Source organism: Priapulus caudatus, unplaced genomic scaffold, assembly GCF_000485595.1.
Source record: "Priapulus caudatus unplaced genomic scaffold, Priapulus_caudatus-5.0.1 Scaffold490, whole genome shotgun sequence".
Classification (NCBI taxonomy): domain Eukaryota; kingdom Metazoa; phylum Priapulida; class Priapulimorpha; order Priapulimorphida; family Priapulidae; genus Priapulus; species Priapulus caudatus.
This window is the reverse complement of record NW_014577551.1, coordinates 2,299-21,608: the sequence shown is the minus strand read 5'-3', so window position 1 is coordinate 21,608 and position 19,310 is coordinate 2,299. Positions and strand designations below refer to the sequence as shown.

At 45.2% G+C, this 19,310-nt stretch overlaps 1 protein-coding gene across 2 annotated transcripts in view; it reads left to right on the top strand.

The window, feature by feature from the left end:
• The window catches only part of LOC106810960 (sortilin-related receptor-like), a 41,315-nt gene extending 22,028 nt beyond the window's left edge, over window positions 1-19,287 (top strand). For both annotated transcript variants that reach the window (XM_014814452.1, XM_014814453.1), the window contains 16 exons: window positions 4,423-4,572; window positions 5,155-5,284; window positions 5,890-6,068; window positions 7,038-7,150; window positions 7,671-7,781; window positions 9,058-9,174; window positions 9,343-9,484; window positions 10,333-10,443; window positions 11,829-11,948; window positions 12,292-12,462; window positions 12,952-13,055; window positions 13,586-13,772; window positions 14,354-14,451; window positions 15,587-15,779; window positions 16,080-16,283; window positions 17,319-19,287. In XM_014814452.1, coding sequence (XP_014669938.1) covers window positions 4,423-4,572; window positions 5,155-5,284; window positions 5,890-6,068; window positions 7,038-7,150; window positions 7,671-7,781; window positions 9,058-9,174; window positions 9,343-9,484; window positions 10,333-10,443; window positions 11,829-11,948; window positions 12,292-12,462; window positions 12,952-13,055; window positions 13,586-13,772; window positions 14,354-14,451; window positions 15,587-15,779; window positions 16,080-16,283; window positions 17,319-17,389 — 2,201 coding nt within the window. In that variant the 3' untranslated portion in view covers window positions 17,390-19,287. The remainder of the gene's footprint in view (window positions 1-4,422; window positions 4,573-5,154; window positions 5,285-5,889; window positions 6,069-7,037; window positions 7,151-7,670; window positions 7,782-9,057; window positions 9,175-9,342; window positions 9,485-10,332; window positions 10,444-11,828; window positions 11,949-12,291; window positions 12,463-12,951; window positions 13,056-13,585; window positions 13,773-14,353; window positions 14,452-15,586; window positions 15,780-16,079; window positions 16,284-17,318) is intronic.
• The last annotated feature ends 23 nt before the right edge of the window (window positions 19,288-19,310 follow it).

Sequence of the window (19,310 nt, the reverse complement as noted above, 5' to 3'; positions counted from 1 at the left end):
ATTCCCTTACCTACATCTCACCATGGATGATTCCCCTACCTACATCTAACCACGGATGATTCCCCTACCTACATCTAACCACGGATGATTCCCTTACCTACATCTAACCACGGATGATTCCCCTACCTACATCTAACCACGGATTGTTCCCCTACCTACATCTAACCACGGATGATTCCCCTACCTACATCTAACCACGGATGGTTCCCCTACCTACATCTAACCAGGGATGATTCCCTTACCTACATCTAACCACGGATGATTCCCTTACCTACATCTAACCACGGATGATTCCCTTACCTACATCTAACCACGGATGATTCCCTTACCTACATCTAACCAGGGATGATTCCCTTACCTACATCTAACCATGGATGATAAAAATGGGGAAAGAATCGTAAAATATCAAGGTCTTTGCAGATGCACCAGCCCCATTTTAACCTGCGAGGTAAATTTTGCCGCCGATCGTTAGTTATGGCGCACGTGACCGTTTTTTTCACGTGTTCTCGTGTTGTTTTTCACTCGTCAGGCACCCACGTGACGTGCAACGACTACCAGTTCCTGTGTGCGAACCATCAGTGCATCTACGCGTCTTATGTTTGCGACGGCGACGACGACTGCCGTGACGGATCAGACGAACAAAACTGCTGTAGGTGGCGCCACTCGATGGAATCGAGCCGCGTAAACAGGTTTTTCAGGTCCCCTGAGAAAACGTGGGGTGGGGGGGGGCATTTCCAACAAAACAACACAAAATGAAAGCAGAAACAAACAGAATAAGACACCTGTATTACCTAATTTAAATCAACTAGGACACATGCGCGAGCGAGCGCAAAAATTAAGTTAACGGTAAACGAAAAACGGAAAACAGCAATCAAATCTTCGTCGGCGCACGAGTTTAATCCTGCGTGAAGTCGCACCGTGTCGGGCACGTCGAGAGCACCCTCTGTAACGCGTTCTCGTGTTTTTCAGCGTCTACGACAACGCCATCTACGTCGCAGGCGTCGCCGAGCAGCTGTGGGCCGACGGAGCTGCAGTGCAGGACGGCGGCGTGTGTGCCGCTCAGCTGGAAGTGTGACGGGGTCGATGACTGCGGAGACGGATCCGACGAGGAGGAATGTAAGCGAGGGTGACAACGCGCGGACACGCGTGATGACGGGTGACAATGTGTCAGCACCTGATGACGGTTGATGACGATTCGTGACGACGCGTGACGCTTGACAGGTCCAACGATGAGGAATGTAAGCGAGGGTGACGACGCGTGACGCTTGACAGATCCATCGATGAGGAATGTAAGCGGGGGTGACAACGCGTGGAGACGAGTGACAACACATCTGTGCGTCAGCACCTGATGACGGTTGATGACGATTCGTGACGATGAGTGACGCTTGACGGATCCAACAAGGAGGAATGTAAGCGACGGTGACAATGCGTGGAGACGTGGGACGAAGCATGACAACACGTGTTGACGGGTGACAATTTGTGACAACACGTGACGCTTGATGGATCCAACAAGGAGGAATGTAAGCGACGGTGACAATGCGTGGAGACGTGGGACGAAGCATGACAACACGTGATGACGGATGGGTGAGGCGTGACGACGTGTTCGCACATGGTGACAGATGGACAATCGCGCGACGAGTGACAACGGGTCGCGTGACGCTGCGTGCTGAATATTTAAAATATATAATCCATGATAAATTTTACAAAATTATTCTATTTAATTATAGTTGTAAGTATAATTACTAGTAATAATTATAAGTGAAGATTTTACTCAGTACTGTAACTTTTAAAATATGAAATGTTTTTTTTCTAAAATTGTAGGCGTTAATTTCTGTACCTAAATGTCAACAGCATATGAAGCTGGTCATGTAAAGTCTGCTGACACTAACAAGTTAGTCCCGGCTGCTGTGAATACGTGTACGAGCGTACGCGAAGATGCGATCACCGTGCATGAGTACATACGACTCTTGTGTAGGTGAGATTGGACGGCAGAACGTACAGACTCGACCACCCTGCAGCACGGCTAGAGTTCCGCTGCAACCACGACGGCAACTGCATCGGACACGACCTGCGTGTAAGCGGCGTCGCGGACTGCCCCGACTCCAGCGGACGAGGAGTGGACTGATGTTCCAGTCCGAGGTAGAGGTGTGACAGACGCGAATTGGCGTCGAAGTCCCGTAATAACCCCCCGACCGTCTTCCCATCAAAGTACCTTGTGTAGGTATAGTGAAATTCGCAGATGAAGTCATATTAAAATTATTCTAGCCAGGCATATCTAGATAAACCATGCATGCGCTGTGCGTATGCGAGCATATTTACACCGACGGCAACGCTTGCCATGCAATCTAACATGTGTCTGCTGACTGTGTGCTTGCGTTCGTGCCTTACAGCAGCAACACAACCACAGCGGCTCCTGCTCACGGCGACCAATTACAGTTTCCGCTGCGAGGAGGGACGTCGCCCCCAGTTGCCATTCTGGTGGCATTCGTCTGCGACAAGGAGAAGACTGCAAAAATGGCGAAGATGAGAAGGAGCTGTCCGCGGGTGGGTTGTTGTTTGGTTGATTGTTTTTGTTGTTGTTGTTGTTGGTTGTGTTATGTTGGTGTGGTGATGGCGGTGTTTTTCCACGTAAAAGAAACGTTATTAGTAAAAAAAGGAAATGTTTTCCCTCTGCGCCTGTGAGTTTGAACAAAAACAAATGTTTGTCTCCAACCTTTCTGGAAGAGTGGTTAACTTCTATATAGCCGTTTGGAATGCATGCTGATCTTTTCCGCTGACATCAGTGAAGTCGATACGTTTAGCAAACTGAGAATCCTAATTCTAAAATTCTAAAAACAAATCTCGTAAAATTCTCTTGGAGGCAGTTATTTTAAACAGACGGAGTGTCCTCTTTTGCGCACTTTCCTGTACTATAAAGGGCATTTTCAATTGTACTTGTTCGTCACCATAAAGGTTTGCTATAGAACTGTTTGTACGACGACGAATGTGAGTGTGGTATCGTGTTTTTCTCAGGTGCGCAGAGGGATGGCAACAATGTGCCAGGGCGAAATGTTCCCGTGTCTCTTCAGCGCCCGGTTGTCTTTCTAACGACCAGCTTGCGATGGCCACAAGGACTGGACATGTCGACGGCAGCGACCGAGGTGATTCTGTGGTACGTGTCGATAATTCTGCTTCCTTTCTATAGTTGTATGCCGAATGTGAAACCCGCTCCATACGTGAACATGCAGGGCCAGGTGCTTAGTGGCCACTTACGCTAATGTTTCTACCGCTCCCACGGGACAGGTGCAGTGCGTCGATGCGTTATACGTCGGTCCCAGTCGGTCGTGGCGGCAGCATGACTGTGTGTTGTTTCGTTTACGTGCGTGACACGTCAGGAACATATCGTGACACATTCATGCAATGTCGTGTCGTGCGTCTTGTGTCGTGGCAATGACGTGACGCGCGCCGTATAAGTTGCCGGACGGCCCGTAACGTGGCCAGCGACGCATTGTGTTGTGTCGCGTCTTGTGTCGCGACGTGAACCGTCGGCGTTGTGTGCGTGTCACGCGAAACATTGTGCCGGCGTCTCGTGTCCGTGACGCTCCACTGCATGTCGTCACGTGCCGTGACCATCGGAGTGACGCATCGTGTCGGTGGACGCACCCATGAGCATGTCGTCACGTGCGTGACAACCCGTGACGTGACGCCATTGTGTCGTGACGCATCGTGTCGTGACGCACCAGCAATGCTACGTGCCGTGACAAACATCGTGACGTGAGCCATCGTGTCGTGACGGCACATGGCAATGTACGTCACGATGCCGTGTACACATGGACGTGACCATTGTCGTCGTGAGCATCGGTCGTGCGCCCATGCATGTCCGTCACGTGCCGTTACAACATCCGTGACGTGGACGCATCGTGTCGTGACGGGCATCGTGTCGTGACGCCGCCATGGGCATGTCGTCACGTGCCGTGACGCATCGTGACGTGACGCATCGTGTCGTGACGCATCGTGTCGTGACGCATCGTGACGTGACGCATCGTGTCGTGACGCATCGTGTCGTGACGCATTCGTTGTCGTGAGCGCCATGCATGTGTCACGTGCCGTGACACATCGTGACGTGACGCCACGTGTCGTGACGCATCTGTTCGTGACGGCATCGTGTCGTCGTCGAGCGCATCGGTCGACCATCGTGCTCGTACAGGCAATCGGACGTGACCGCATCGTGACGTGACAGCCATCGTGTCGTGACGCATCGTGTCGTGACGCATCGTGTGTAACCGTGTTACGCATGCGTGTCGTGACGCATCCGTGCTCGTGACGCGGCGGAGATCGTGTGTGACGCATCGTGTCGTGACGCATCGTGTCGTGACGCATTGAACGTGAACGATGCACGCCCAATCGTGTCGTGACGCATCGTGTCGTGACATGCCGTTGCAGATAAGGTGAACTTCACCGCTCCGACGTGTCCCACCGGACAGACTCAGTGTGTCGACGGCTCGGAGTGCATCGATGTCTTTCGCTGGTGCGACGGACACATCGACTGTCTGGACAGCTCGGACGAAGACAGCGAGAAGTGCAAGGGTCTGGGTGAGTCAATGACAGTCGGCGCCGCAAACGGTGGCAGCGTGGCATCAACCGTGATGGTGATGATGATGATGGTGATGATGATGATAGTGATGATGATGATGATGATGATGATGATATAATGTAATGATTTGCCCGGAAGCCACGAAAACTGATTTAGTGAAAAGTTCTCTGTTAGGCCAGTCATGCAGTCAAATATGTATGACTACTAGTTACGGAACAACATCGTGTAGTGCTAGCGTAATCCTGTAGTCAGATGTGTGTGAGTACTAGTTACAGAACAATGCTGCGTAGTGGTAGGCCAGACCTATTGTCATATGTCTACGCCTACTATTTATCGAACAGCGCTGCTTAGTCGTGACCCAGGTTTCTTGCTCCAATGTTTCCGGTGATATCAAAATATTTGCTGCCACCTGCTGTATTCGCTGAGCGTGACAATTGCTTGACCACACTATCGTAACCTAAATCAATAGGAAAAGCCCTTCCATGATGCCAGAGAATTATCCCAGATTCCTAAAAGCGGGAAGGAAGTTTCTCGAGGGTTCGAGTCGCTCAGTTTTAAAACTCGATTGCCGTCGATTACAGAGTCGCAGTCTATCCACGTCGGCTACATACAAGTGGACAGAAAGAGCGTGACAAACTCCAGCTTCCTGTTGCTATGGGAACCGCCGAGCAACAGGCACGGCTTTGACATCACCTACAAGCCATCCATAAGGTATTGCTACTGAGATTTACGTTGCTGAATACGTATTTGGTTAGTTGCTGAAGTTTCTCCCGAATCATTCCACAAGGAAATAAATGGGTGAGTGAGCCATGGGTGATGTATACTTCTATGAAAATCTACAGTATTATTATTATTATTATTATTATTCAACTTCTTATTATTATTAAAGATGGTTATTGTTCACAATTTTATCTTGTATGTTTACATTGATATTTATTGTCTGTTATGTGGCATGGTTTCCAAACCTCGGCTCTATGTCACCGCCAAACTATTGTTCAATCAAATATCCATGGTGTCAAATTAAAACAGGGTTGTGAGTGGCTAAAACTATTAATTGTCAAGGGAGATGATGATAAAATTTTTGACAGATGGCTTAAGCACAAAAACCGAGATAAATTGTGATTTGATTCGTTTGAAATCATGTCTCTCGGCACTTTTTCGTTGCCACGATCGCGACGTGGCGACACGGGCTCGCGAAATCGTGTCCGCTCGCTCTCTTAAACCGTGCACGACGCGACTAAAAATTGCACGATATTTCGGTGGCGCCACCTGGCGGCCGTCGACACGAGTACTTATTCTGCGGCGGCGCGGCGTAGATTGCAGGGCGGCGAGTGGATGAACTACACGAACCAGCGCGGCAACTCGTTCCGCTTCCGCAACCTGCTGCCGAACACGCAGTACGAGGCGTCGGTGAGTGTGAACGCGACTCACGCCGGACACAGCCACCTACACGCCCTCTACGAACCCTACTCGAACGTGCTGACCAGCGACGGATGTAAGCATCACGCGACGACGCGGAATAGACGCGGAACGAGACAATTACACGAACTTTCGAAATATGGTTTTAGAGATCTGTACTCCATCAAACTTTACGATCGATTGCATTTCCCGATCAAACTTACGAAATTACGAAACTACGCGTTTTTATACATATACTCCATCAAACATTACGATCGATTGCATTTCCCGATAAAAACTACGAAACAACGAAACTAAGCATTTTTAGACATATACTCCATCAAACGTTACGATCAATTGCATTTCCATTGAATGGAAATGGAATCGGGATGGAATCGATAGGGGGTCCATGCATCGCACGGTCGTTCCCGATCGTTCTGCGTCGATGTAAATGCACATCGATTTCGTAGTTTTGATCGGGAAATGCAATCGATCGTAATGTTTGATGGAGTATATGTATAAAAACGCGTTGTTTCGTGATTTCGTAGTTTTTATCGGGAAATGCAGTCGATCGTAATTGTTGGATGGAGTGAGTATATGTATAAAAACGCGTAGTTTCGTGATTTTGTAGTTTTTATCGGCATATGCAGTCGATCGTAATGTTTGATGGATGGAGTGAGTATATGTATAAAAACACGTAGTTTCGTGATTTCGTAGTTTTTATCGGGAAATGCAGTCGATCGTAATGTTTGATGGAGTGAGCATATGTATAAAAACGCGTTTCAGACGCTCGTGTAATTGGCTCGCTAATGAACGAACGTCGGTAGAATGCTGTGCGACTTCCCTCCCGCTCTTACATTGTCTTAACTCTGGGAGCGTTCAAGCCATCGATTGATGCGTATACTAATCTTTCAAAGCGAATTTTTTCTGGTTATTTTATTAAGCACTTGTTATTTCGTAAGTCTCGTATTTTCTCTATCACACTGCAGTTTGATCAACACAACGTGAGTGTTCGAATGACGTGTTAGCATGCGCAATCTCTGATCCGTTATCTGATCACATCTAGGTCCGACTGCCCCTCTGAATGTGACGGTTAGCCAGCCTGAGGGAATCGACAACACTGTCAGAGTAGTGTGGAAGGAACCACTCAGTCCAAACGGACTGATAAGTACTTACAAGGTATTGTTCAGTTGCAACTCGATTCGATCCCACGCAGGCCGTGTGACACCTATTTTTTTTGGGACTACTGCCTGACACAGCTTAGCTAACTAATACCTGCTCGGGAAATGTTTTTCGTGATTACCTAGGTTACCTAATTAACAACTGATCGTGAAGGTAAGCGTTGGACGTTAGGTTTCGTCCTAGCCATATTAGATCTGTGTTGAGATTCATTTTACAACCACATCGGGTGTATTGTGAGCTGCATTAAGCTGATGTTTGCTCAGTATTTGCACCTAACATCTACCACCTACCATTCTACCATGAGAAGCATGCAAGTTTAGTTGTTATTTCGTTTTGGTACATTTTACCAATGGACCGTCATTAAAATAAACAAATAATAAAATATATATATATATAATATATATTTAATAGGGGAATTAAGTAATTAATTAATGAGTGAATAAATGATTGAGTGAATGAATGAAGAAAGAGTGAATAAACGAATGAATGAATGAATGAATGAATCACCTCGCGGCAGGTTTACTACACGCCACCCGTGCCGGAGATGGTGGAGACATCTGGTGTCAACAGAATGGTCACCTACATGTACGTGAAGAATCTGAAGTCGACGGAGACATACACATTCCAGGTACGATAGATCTGCGTTCACGCTCGCGTACTGCCGACGTTGCCAATGTCGTATCTCGCACCACGTGAGACACCGCTACGAGATATAAATGATAATAATATAAAATATATATATAATAAATATAAATGATATATAATGTAAAATATAAATATAATGATATATAATATAATGATATAAAGATATGTCTGAATGAGCATTTTCTGTCGATCGGCAGTTTACCGAATTTTTGGATGTTTGTGGGGGATCTATCGATTCGGGTATTATGGGTATTCGATGCTGTAATTATGCCCGAGAGTTTCCCACAACAAACCTTGCCAAAGAGCCTCTGAGCATGCAATCTATTTATAAAAAATTCTATTTTTTGCAAATTTGCATAGACCTCCTTAGTGGTTATCTACATGGGCGTAAAAAAGTAGAAAATGTCCTGTCAGCATTTTTAAATGTTAACAATTCTCATGCAAAAATTTTGTGAAAGAAAAGCTGCCAATTTTTTGGGAAAATGTGTTTAAAGGGAGAGTTTACTCTAGGTTCTAGGGTTATTTTGAGCTAATTTAGGTTATAATTACGCTACATACGAAGTTTCATGGTTCAATCACCATTAGAAATATTTTTTTTAAATGTTTTAAAACTAACGACTACAGTTTGATTACAACGACGGTGGCGCCACTCAAAGCGCACGATCTGATAAGTTGCGCAAAACCACTTTCCAGCCAAGGGCTACAGACCGAGGGTGTTTCTTATTTATTCATTTAAAAGCAAAAGGATTGTAATATCTTATAAACGACATATAGTTTCAGTTATAATATGGATAAATTTGCCCTAAAATGAATATCGTTCGGTTAAATAGCATTTAGGTATAAATATAATTGCACTTTTGTGATTAGCCCTCGGTCTGTAACGTGCAAAATAAATTGTCAAATACGCAACTTTTTCGGGGTGGCAGCACGGTCGCGGGTGTCATGGCGCCGTTCAAATTTCGTAGCGTTGATGTGTAATTAATTATAACAATTAAATTAGGTATCTGGTGACAAATACGTGTGGGTATAGACGATTTGTTATACAGTAAGTACAGTTGTATGCAGTAAAATCCTAGAGGCTACTGTCCCTTTAATATCGTATGTCCATTCATCACATTAAGAGAGGCTCTCGACCATAAACACACATGAAGGTGTGCAGACAGACTGACAGACAAACAAACAAACAGACAGACAGACAGACAGACAGATGGCTAGGTGAGTGAAAATACTAGGTAGTACATCGAATGCTTTACCAACAGGTGGCTGCAGTAAATGAGGCTCATACCGTGTCAGGCATTGCTTGCGTGGGTCCAAGGTCAGAAGCGGTGAAATTCAGATTCCAGGAAGCTCCCATTTCCCAGGTGACGGGAGCGAAGGTATGATTTACTCCTATTTCTGCCAATTTCTGACTGATTTTCATTAATCATGAAGGCGATTTGTTTAGGAAATTTTTTCCTTACATGTTGAAAATTCCAAAATGTTGCGCATCTGCAATTTGCAACTGCGGTAACATTGGTGTCAAACGACGGTGGCTTCCTCTGCAGGAGGAAGTCGGCATGACGACGTCCACGTCGGTGAGTCTCATCTGGGATGCTGTGAAGGTTCCCGTCAAAGGCTACAAGGTCATCTACGTGCAGGACGGCATCATCGACATCGTCATGACGACGACGCAGACGAAGCTGACAGGTCAGTTTGCACGTGCCGTGATTGCGTGGCCGCACGTGACGCGACGTGGCCGTTGGGCAGCTGGGTTTGCGGGATCAATATCTGGTAATCCTGTAATAAATAATCAATAATCAATAATCCTGTATCTGGGAGGAGTATCTGCAGCAGCGTCGCTGATGTGTCAACTGCTCGCGATAGAGAACGCATATTTCTAACGTGCGCCTGGAAGCATCGCGACTCTATCAACCACTGGTTTTCGGGTGGGAGATGTATCAGGAGTGTGATTGGAAGCAACACAGCTGAACTGTTGGTAGCTGGGGGTTTGTGGAGAATTCATGTCAAAATTTCACCAGCAATAAGTGGTTGACTTGATTAATTAACAAGTGTGATTAACAATGAAGGATTAACGATGAGATCTAGTTAATTACATGCATAGAAATAATATAGTAGCTCCTCCCAACTGCAAGAGAATAGGGAATGCATTCCCACTCGTGGCAGTTGATCTCAGTTGCTCATACGTCAATAAAAACTGGCATGTGATTAGGCTCTTGCAATAATGCTGTTGCATGCCCTTAAGGCTAAAACAATCCAGTTGCTCTCAGTTGCTTCCACTCACATGTCTGACATTGTGAGTTGATTGGACTAGCAAGGCAAGATTACCATCAATGTAATGAAATGTCAGCATCATTAGCATTCTCAAACAGGAAATTCAAGCAAACTTTGCAAATGTCTGGGCAATCTGATGGTAGACATGTGCTGAACAGGACCAAATATCTGTCCTCTCCCTCTCCTCGCTCCCAACATGCATAACAGTGCATTTTGTTCAATTCAAAACTTGTTCGTAAGCACCTGCATGTTTGCTGTTACAGTGGATGGCCTATCCCCCGGCATCAAATACGTGTTTAAGGTGTATGCATACAGAGACGAGGGTCATTTCCAGGAAGCTGGACCAGAGACCTTTGTAGAGGTCACTACTAAAGGTAAAAATCCAGTAGTTAAGTGCCCCATTCTGCCCTAACAAGGCCAGGGTCTAAGCGTGTGTTAGTTAAAACTTGAAAACCATCTTTTTTGGTAGGATAAATTGTCATCTGATCATTTGCTTACCACTTCCTCCCCATGCTGGTAACACGCTGTACGGCAAGGGAATGTCTTGCTCATCAGTTTATTTTAATATAGACGTTTCTGACCCATCGGTGTTTAGCTATTAACAATATTTGCCTGTGTTTGTTGGCAATAACAGCAGTAACATTACGATTACTAAAGAAATCCACCCATCTATGTAATGTAAATGTTAGTATTTAAAGCTGGTAATTCCCATCATGTATGTTATAATATCATGAATGGGACCGCATTTTTAGCTCACCTTGACATCGTCAAGATGAGCTATTTCCGTGGGGCGTCGTCCGTCCGTCTGTCCGTCAACATTTGGCTACGGTCAACGATAACTTGAGAATCGTTTGACCCACATGTTTCATATTGCATACAGTTGTTACTCCTATGGGAGAGATGTGAACGTCCTATTTTGAAGCATGCCAGTTGACCTACTTTCGAGCCACGCCCACTTTTTGACAAAAATGGAAATGGCCATAAGTCAGTTCAGGTTCAACTGAGTTTTCTAATTTTTGGTATGTGAATGAATAAGGACTGGCTCCAAAACATATCACACGGGTTTTGATATTTTTATTAAATTATGCAAATTAGGTAGATTTTGGCAGTTTCACTATGCATTTCAGTGTCTGCCTACGGTCAACGATAACTCAAGAACCGTTTGACCCACATGTTTAAATTTGCATACAGTTGTTACTCCTATGGGAGAGATTTTAACGTCCTATTTTGGAGCACGCCAGTCGAACTACTTTCGAACCACGCCCACTTTTTGGCAAAAATGAAAATGGCCATCTAGATTCATTCGATTTTGTTAAATTTACCTACCTACCTACCTACCTAATCATACGGTACCTATGTGTAATATTGTGTTTTAGATTCTTCGTTACAGTAATTTGACTGGAATATTTTATTGCTTTTATTTGCGCGATAATCAAAAACCAAAATGGCGATCATTTAGGCGTAGCGCCATCTCTTGCCCAGATTTCAAACTTTCAGATCTGTAACATTTATTTTCGCATCAAAACTAGCCCTGAAACAAAACAGTGAAATTTATATTAGTAAAAAACAGGGAATAAGGACATTTGATCACATCTCGGTCCATCATAAATGAAACACTTACCAAATTTTAAATATCATCTCTCTCTTCTATCACACCCAAGGTGAGCTGTAGTGTCATTGACACTTTCATTTGCTTTGTCTTGTGTAGTGAGTTTTTTCGCCCTATTGTATATCTTTTAATATTTTACTTGGCTTACAGGAAAGTCACTGAAAGCACCACGGCAGCTGGTGGCAAACACTGTCAATGCAACAAGCGTGGAACTTATGTGGAAGGCACCAGCCAATGACACAACAGCCTGGACGTATGGAATTAGCTATGGTACAGTTAATGACACAACAATGACTACAAGTTGAATTACTAATCATTTTCTTATACTTATAATGAAATTCCTTCTATTGTCATGACCTTTCCATTGCTAGCCTAGTCAGCTACTTCATTACCGTTGCTAACGGAGGCAGCTACCTCGTTACGGTTGCTAACGGAGGCACAGCTACCTCGTTACCGTTGCTAACGGAGGCACAGCTACCTCGTTACCGTTGCTAACGGAGGCAGCTACCTCGTTACCGTTGCTAACGGAGGCACAGCTACCTCATTACCGTTGCTAATGGAGGCAGCTGCCTTGTTACAGTTGCTAACGGAGGCGTCTGCTGTCGTGTTTCAGGCGTTAACGAGCATCGGCTGCTGCTGCGTGGCGAGCGAGCGAGAACGAGCGCGACCAGCATCGTGCTGAAGCATCTCGTCTCCTGTGAGGACTACATCTTCAAAGTGCGCGTCGTCGGCCCGACCGGAAAGGGACCGTTCAGCAACGCCGCGCTCAGCCGCACCGAGTTCGGTAGGTGGCGCCACCGATGGTGCGGGGGGATCGCAGCCGAACGACGGTTCGCAGCGGTTCCAAAGGATACCGTTGTTCCTCGGAATTAACGGCGACGATCGGCAGTTGCGATGTTGGCGTTCGTTCGTTCCTGACCCAGATGTGTGGTCATTGAGAACGAATCGCCAGAACGAATTGAGGGCAATTGCGCGAACATAAAGTTCTGTAGGTTGAGCCATGTCTTTTCTGAAACTTGTCAAACGACAGATTGACAAAATTGCAAAGAAAGGATGATCGTGAGACTGAATGTCAGACGTGACGACTTGTGAATGATTTGCGTGTAATTAAGATTCTCGGCTATATTTACGTAACACCTGTTAACCTCAAAGTGTCTTAGAGGTACTAATATTTAACAAAGTGACATTCTCAATGTTGTGCCGAAGCTCTCTCAAGAAATTTTAAAAGAGAGAAATGTTAGGTAAAAAACTGTAAGACGAGCTTTGCTTATAGATGTTTTGAGCCATCCGAAGAAGTTGGCATGGGAACACCTCACGAACGTGACGTCTGTCAACGTCACTTGGTTGGCTTCTTGTGACATCGTCAAAAAGCCGCTGGTGAGTTGAAGTCTGGCTGTGTAAAGTGCGCAACGTTTAACCACGTTTAAATTAACAATTGTGTTTTTAGCGTGTAGAATAATGTAAACACTAAATGTATTTGTGAGCTTTTGTAAAAGTATGTAACTAGGGCATCTCTTTCATCACAACGTTTGCATGTTACACTTGCTTAAAAAACAGAAGCGAGAGTACATTATGATTACAGTAATGTAACTATAAGAGACAAATAGGAACGTTTATAAAAGTTTTGCTCATTACCTGGTTGAGATTTTTTATACTCACTTTATCAGTGTATAACGCACACAGAACTCATTTTTCATAATAAATTCACAGACTAGATTTAGGTTCAATAATGTGTATAAAATTAATTATATATTATATTGTTATTATTATCATTATAAATTGGTTTTATATTAGGATATAGGATAAGATAGATCTATATAAGATTTAATAGTGTGGGCTCCGTGTAATAGACAGTGTGTGATATGCTGTGATTATGTATCAATCTAACCACTGCTATTGTTTTGCAGGGCTATGTAGTGAGAATAGCCGACAAACAGGATCCCAGCAAGCCTAGCTCGTTCACCCTCCCTCAAACAACAGCCGCTTTCAACAACTTCACACTGGTGAATCTGATTCGTGGTGCCACCTACGCGGTAACCATGAAAACAAACGTGCTAGGTGCTAGGTGGACAAATCCGTTGGAGATTGATATAGGTAAATTTCATCGCAAAAAAACGCACATATAATGTCTGGAATCATCAAATTCTATCAGGATCGTGATCTGAAGTTCTAGATTGTGTTTGTGAGCAAGATCCTCCTGTTTTTAGTGCGATTTTTTCATGATAGATGAGATAAGATGAGACTTTTTAAGTTCATTCCTGTTATTTCACCTTACATGGTGCCTTGAAGCATGAAATATCGCATTTTCTGGCCATTGCCAACACAGAGGCCGAACTACCGTGTGTACCTAAGGGGCGTCCTCTTTTCGATGTTCTTTCTTTCTATATATCGATTATGCGTGCATGTGCACGTGCGTAAGTCCCTAACCTTCAGTAATTTCAATATCACGTGCCCAATATTATTGAGTATGACTTAACTGTTGTTGCATAGTAGTACAGCAGCAGACTGGATTCCCTAGCATGCAGTGTCAGTAACTACTCTCCTTATTCTACGACTCGGAGAATCTTCTGTTCTCGTTACCTCGCTACGATCATCGGAGGCTGGCATCATTCTTCCCCTATTTCTGCATCTGTGGGTGTGCTGTTCTAAACCGTTGGTTGTGCGTTTGTTTGCAGCTTCATACCCGGCACCTACCGAGGTGAAGGCAGTCCTCACACTGGGCGGCGTGTTGGAGCTGTCGTGGCGGGCACCAGCAGAGATGCCAGCCGGCATGGTAAGCTAAGTTACACTTCCCCATGCTGTTCTTCTGAGCTCGTCCGTACAGTCATCCCTGTTTAACACACAGTGTTCTGTTAAGTGTTGTCCTTATAACATCAATTGGCGTCACACAGAACGAGTGTTCATGTGAAGTGCATCGCCTTACAATTCATCACTGCGTCACAACATCAGTGTTCATTGTGAGTGGCATCTTAAATCATTACTCGCTCATCACACAGTGTCATGTGAGTCATCCTTAGCAATCATCACTGCGTCAGCAACAGTGATTCATGTGAGTTGGCATCCTTATACAAGCATGCAACTCGTCACACACAGTGTTCAATGTGAGCCATGCCTACCAATCATCACTGCGTCACACACATTGTTCCCGTGAGTGCATCCTTACAATCATCACTGCGTCACACACAGTGTTCATGTGAGTGCATCCTTACAATCATCACTGCGTCACACACAGTGTTCATGTGAGTGCATCCTTACAATCATCACTGCGTCACACACATTGTTCCCGTGAGCCCATCCTTACAATCATAACTGCATCACACACATTGTTCCCGTGAGCCCATCTGTACGATTTGTCATCCCATACCTACGGTCTCACTATCTGTCTTTCTTTTGCCATTCGTTATTCACATACATCCTTCCTGCCATCGCCTTTTCGATTGGTGACTAAGAATTCGATTAGTGATCAAGAGAGCTGTTCATTCTCGCACAATAGTGACGATATTGCAACATTGCTAATTCTCTTCACCTATAATACATGTCTTAGATAACTTGGATCATTTACGATGCCATTTTTTGCCAAAATATTAAACAGGGTGCAAATAGAGAGTGACCCAACTAGACTCTAAATAATAACAGTATAAATTACTGCAACAATCGTCTTACCATTTACCTGCGATGTGTTATATTTATCATTTATCATCGGATAGTACACGTTTCTACCTTTCTCTTTGTGAAAAGTTAATAATATTCTTCATAGACATTTTAACGATTTAAACGAAATAGTTCATTTAGTGTTAAAATAATCAAATTTGTCGTCGCCAGTCAATCAAATAAATCCAGTCTGTCCAGTCAAAAGACAACTATTAGAACGTCACACCATTCATTCACGCAATTATCGACTACTGCAGGGATACGCGATCTGGGTTGCCGAGGGCGACGGCAACCTGACGCACCGCTACACGGCGCCGCCCGGCAACGAGTTTGATTTCCCGGCGACGATGCAGCTTGGCCGCTTCTACCGGTTCGCGGTCAGCGTTGACCGGGTCAGCGGTCACTACGGGCAGCTGTCGCGCACGTACGAAGCAGACATACATCCGCACGGTAGGTCATCGCCGCGGCAACGTCCACACTTCCCCCTCCCTCGCCTTAGATAACGGTCCTCCTCTTGGTGAAGGAGCCGAAAGGTGGCGAGGAGCGTTCGTGTGAAGTGTGGTCGTCGCAGAATGTGAGGGTCACTCGTGGGGTGGACTATGAAAGCTAATCGGTTGCATGGGGGATGGGGTTGGGTTCTGTGCATGTGCTGTCGTGCGAATCGCAACTCGCGGGAAAAGGTCGCAAGTGACCGTTATATACAGGTGTCCATTGTATACAGGTGTCCGTTCTATATTTGTGTTGTTGCAGGCTACGCAGGCGGCGAGGACGCGCACGAGTCGTCGATGCTCTACCGTGTCGTGCTGCCGTCTCTCGGTGTCGTCATCGCCCTGCTCGTCGTCGGCATGGTGATCTTCTGGATGAAGCATCGGCGCCTGCGACGCAGCTTCCTTGCCTTCGCCAACAGCCACTATGACACGCGGTCCGGCACGACTACGTTCAGCACGGACCTCGGTAGGTGGCGCCACTCGCCGCGATTCGCGCGGGCTTGGTAATCGGATGGTTTGTCTGTCGCCGCAGGCACAGTTGCAGCGGGTGATGCGGACAGCTGTTGCTGCGGCCGATGCAGGCAGCTGTTGCCGTGGGTGATGCAGACTGCTGTTGCTGTGGGCGATGCAGACACATGGTTCGCACAGTCCTTGAATTTGAGGGGAGTCCTTGAAAAGTACTTGAATTTAGTAAATGTTGATTTTGTACTTGAAAAGTGCTTGAATTTCATGAAAATGTCCTTGAATTTTTAGAAAGAATCCTTGCCTATAATAAAAAGAAATGTTGTACCATCAATAATGTGCAAACCTCAATAAAAATTGCGTTAAATGAGCTTAAAAAGCTATAGACACGATAGACAGTTAAATGATGATCACAAATTACAGTAAGTCAGTAAAATCAGTCAGTAAATCAAGGTATGTTGTAGAAGTGACAGTGTTTAGAATGGTTTATTAATGTGATCCAGGTAAGTTTTAGAGGTGACATGCAGTGATTAAGAATGTGGTTATTAAATTAATCCAGATATGTTTTGTTCTGTGTATGAATTCCGATAAAATGTCTGATGAAATGTCATTAAATTTCCGATGAAATGTCTTTGAAAAGTCCTTGAAAAGTCATTGGAAAAAATTTCAGTCCTCCTGTATGAACCATGAGACTGTTGCCGTGAGTAGTGCGGACAGCTGTTGCTGCAAGTGATGCTGACAGCTGTTGCCGCGGGCGATGCGGACAGCTGTTGCTGCGGGTGATGCAGACAGCTGTTGCCGCGGGCGATGCAGACAGCTGTTGCCGCGGGCGATGCAGTCAGCTGTTGCTGCGGGTGATGCAGACATCTGTTGCTACGGGCGATGTAGACAGCTGTTGCCGTGGGCGATGCTGACAGCTGTTGCCGTGGGCGATGCAGTCAGCTCTTGCTGCAGGTGATGCAGACAGCTGTTGCCGTAGGTGATGCGGGCAGCTGTCGCCGTGGGTGATGCCGACAGCTAACAAGCGAACGTGTTTCAGGTGGAGACGATGAGGAAGACTCGCCGATGATACGCGGCTTCGCTGACGACGAGCCGCTCGTCATCGCGTAACCATGACGACCGAGACGACGACAAGACGACGAGCAGTCGCCACTGTACTCGTCGACCTCTGACGATTTCACCGTCGCTCACGTATTCTGTAATATGTATATATATGCACACCGCGAGAAGAAACGCTGAGGAATTGCGCATTTGAAAAATCTGTCGTTGAATCGTTAAACGCTGTCGCACGTTGAACGACAGCGCTCGCTGAACAAATCTACGTGTCTGTGTGCCGATGATTGCTCTACAAGCTGCAGCTTCTCAGTTAGTTCGCTAGTTGAGCATTCGCTCGCTCGCTCTCAAAATGTTTACCTAACGGTGTTCTATGTTAAGTTTGAACGCAAATAGAGATCAACTGGCAATGGGGCCCTTGTCCTGACATGTTCTCCAGGCATGCTGGCCTGAAGTGTGGTAATGTGCTTATTATTAGACATGTGTATATATATATGTATATATATATATATAAATATATAGTACAACCTGTCTTTGACCTATCAGGATGTATGGATCAGAGCTCAGTGCTATGTTAGAGACTCACAAGACACAATCTTTGGCTGGACAGGGCGCTTTGTAAACTTTGTATATATTCACGGACATTGAAACAAAATGTGTACATGTGCTTTCGGATGTGCTTGCTCCGTCCCTGTCACGCCCGCATTTCGTAGTTTCCAGGCGTGCGCACTAATCGCCGACAAATATGCGACATTTACTTGCAGGAATGGTCGGGACAAGGACGTCAGAAATTGAGTTTGTGTAACTGAGAGGGAGTTTGTATAGCACGGTTTCCTACTGGCAGACTGGTGCTCTGTTAACAGCTTTTTCCAGTGGAAAAGGTTCTGATAACTGGCAAGGGCGACGTGCTTTTCTCTTCCATCACTGATTCTAGTGTAAAAGCGCAATAGTGGCTCGAAAACCGCTTGACACGTGACTAAATATTTAGAGTGGTTGACTTCCACTGAGACCTGTGCATCGTGTGATTCGGTGTTGCACACACACAAATGCCTGTGCAGTAATGATCCAGATCGATGAAAAATGTGCGACCGAGTGTGCTGTTTTTTTTGCTATTTACGCGTTTTTTCTGCTCAAATGCATTCCGGGGGCGTGTTTACTTTTGATGTTTGCTTCATCGGTTTCAACATCTCGTGGCACGAGCCTTCTGACTATTTCGGTAGAGGCCAGTGCTCATCTTCGATATACGTTCCTCCACCATTCAAACTTTTGTTGAGGGTTTGATCTGTGATCGATGAGTGTGTGGAAGTAGTGGTGTAACTGACTGCCTATCTCGGGTATAAGCGGCAATTAAAGAGTAGATAGTGCTTTGATTATATAGGTGAACGTGTGCACCAGGTGGCAGCACTTGTTTTGTTCCCAAACAGGTTCAATTTAATTATACGTGTAATTTTCTAATAGTATTTTTATTTTCATTGCACTGCACATTTAGCTCTCTTATTCTTTCATCTGTTTGTAGAATAGTCATGTTTACCCATGCCGTCGCATAAGCTGTGAATATATCGCATTGTTACTCTATGGATGGACCTATGTTGCGTGGATTCCGCAGGTGTAACTAAATGTTAATGTTTTACACAACATCAACACTGCTTTCAAGTAGAGAAAAATATATTGTTTCTAGAACTTGTTGATAAAGAAAGTCTATTAGCACTAGGCAGATAGGATTCTTGAAGTAATGTATAGCCACATGTTGGTAATTCTTCGTTTATGTTTTTGGACGAGTTTGGGAAGATTAGTAATAATATTTTTGACTGGCATATTGTTTTCCACAGATATGTCTTGGTAGGTATAACAATGAAACCTCGGTAGACTAATGTTGAGAGCTCAGACTGGCATATATATATATATATATATATATATATATAGAGAGAGAGAGAGAGAGAGAGAGAGAGAGAGAGAGAGAGAGAGAGAGAGAGAGAGA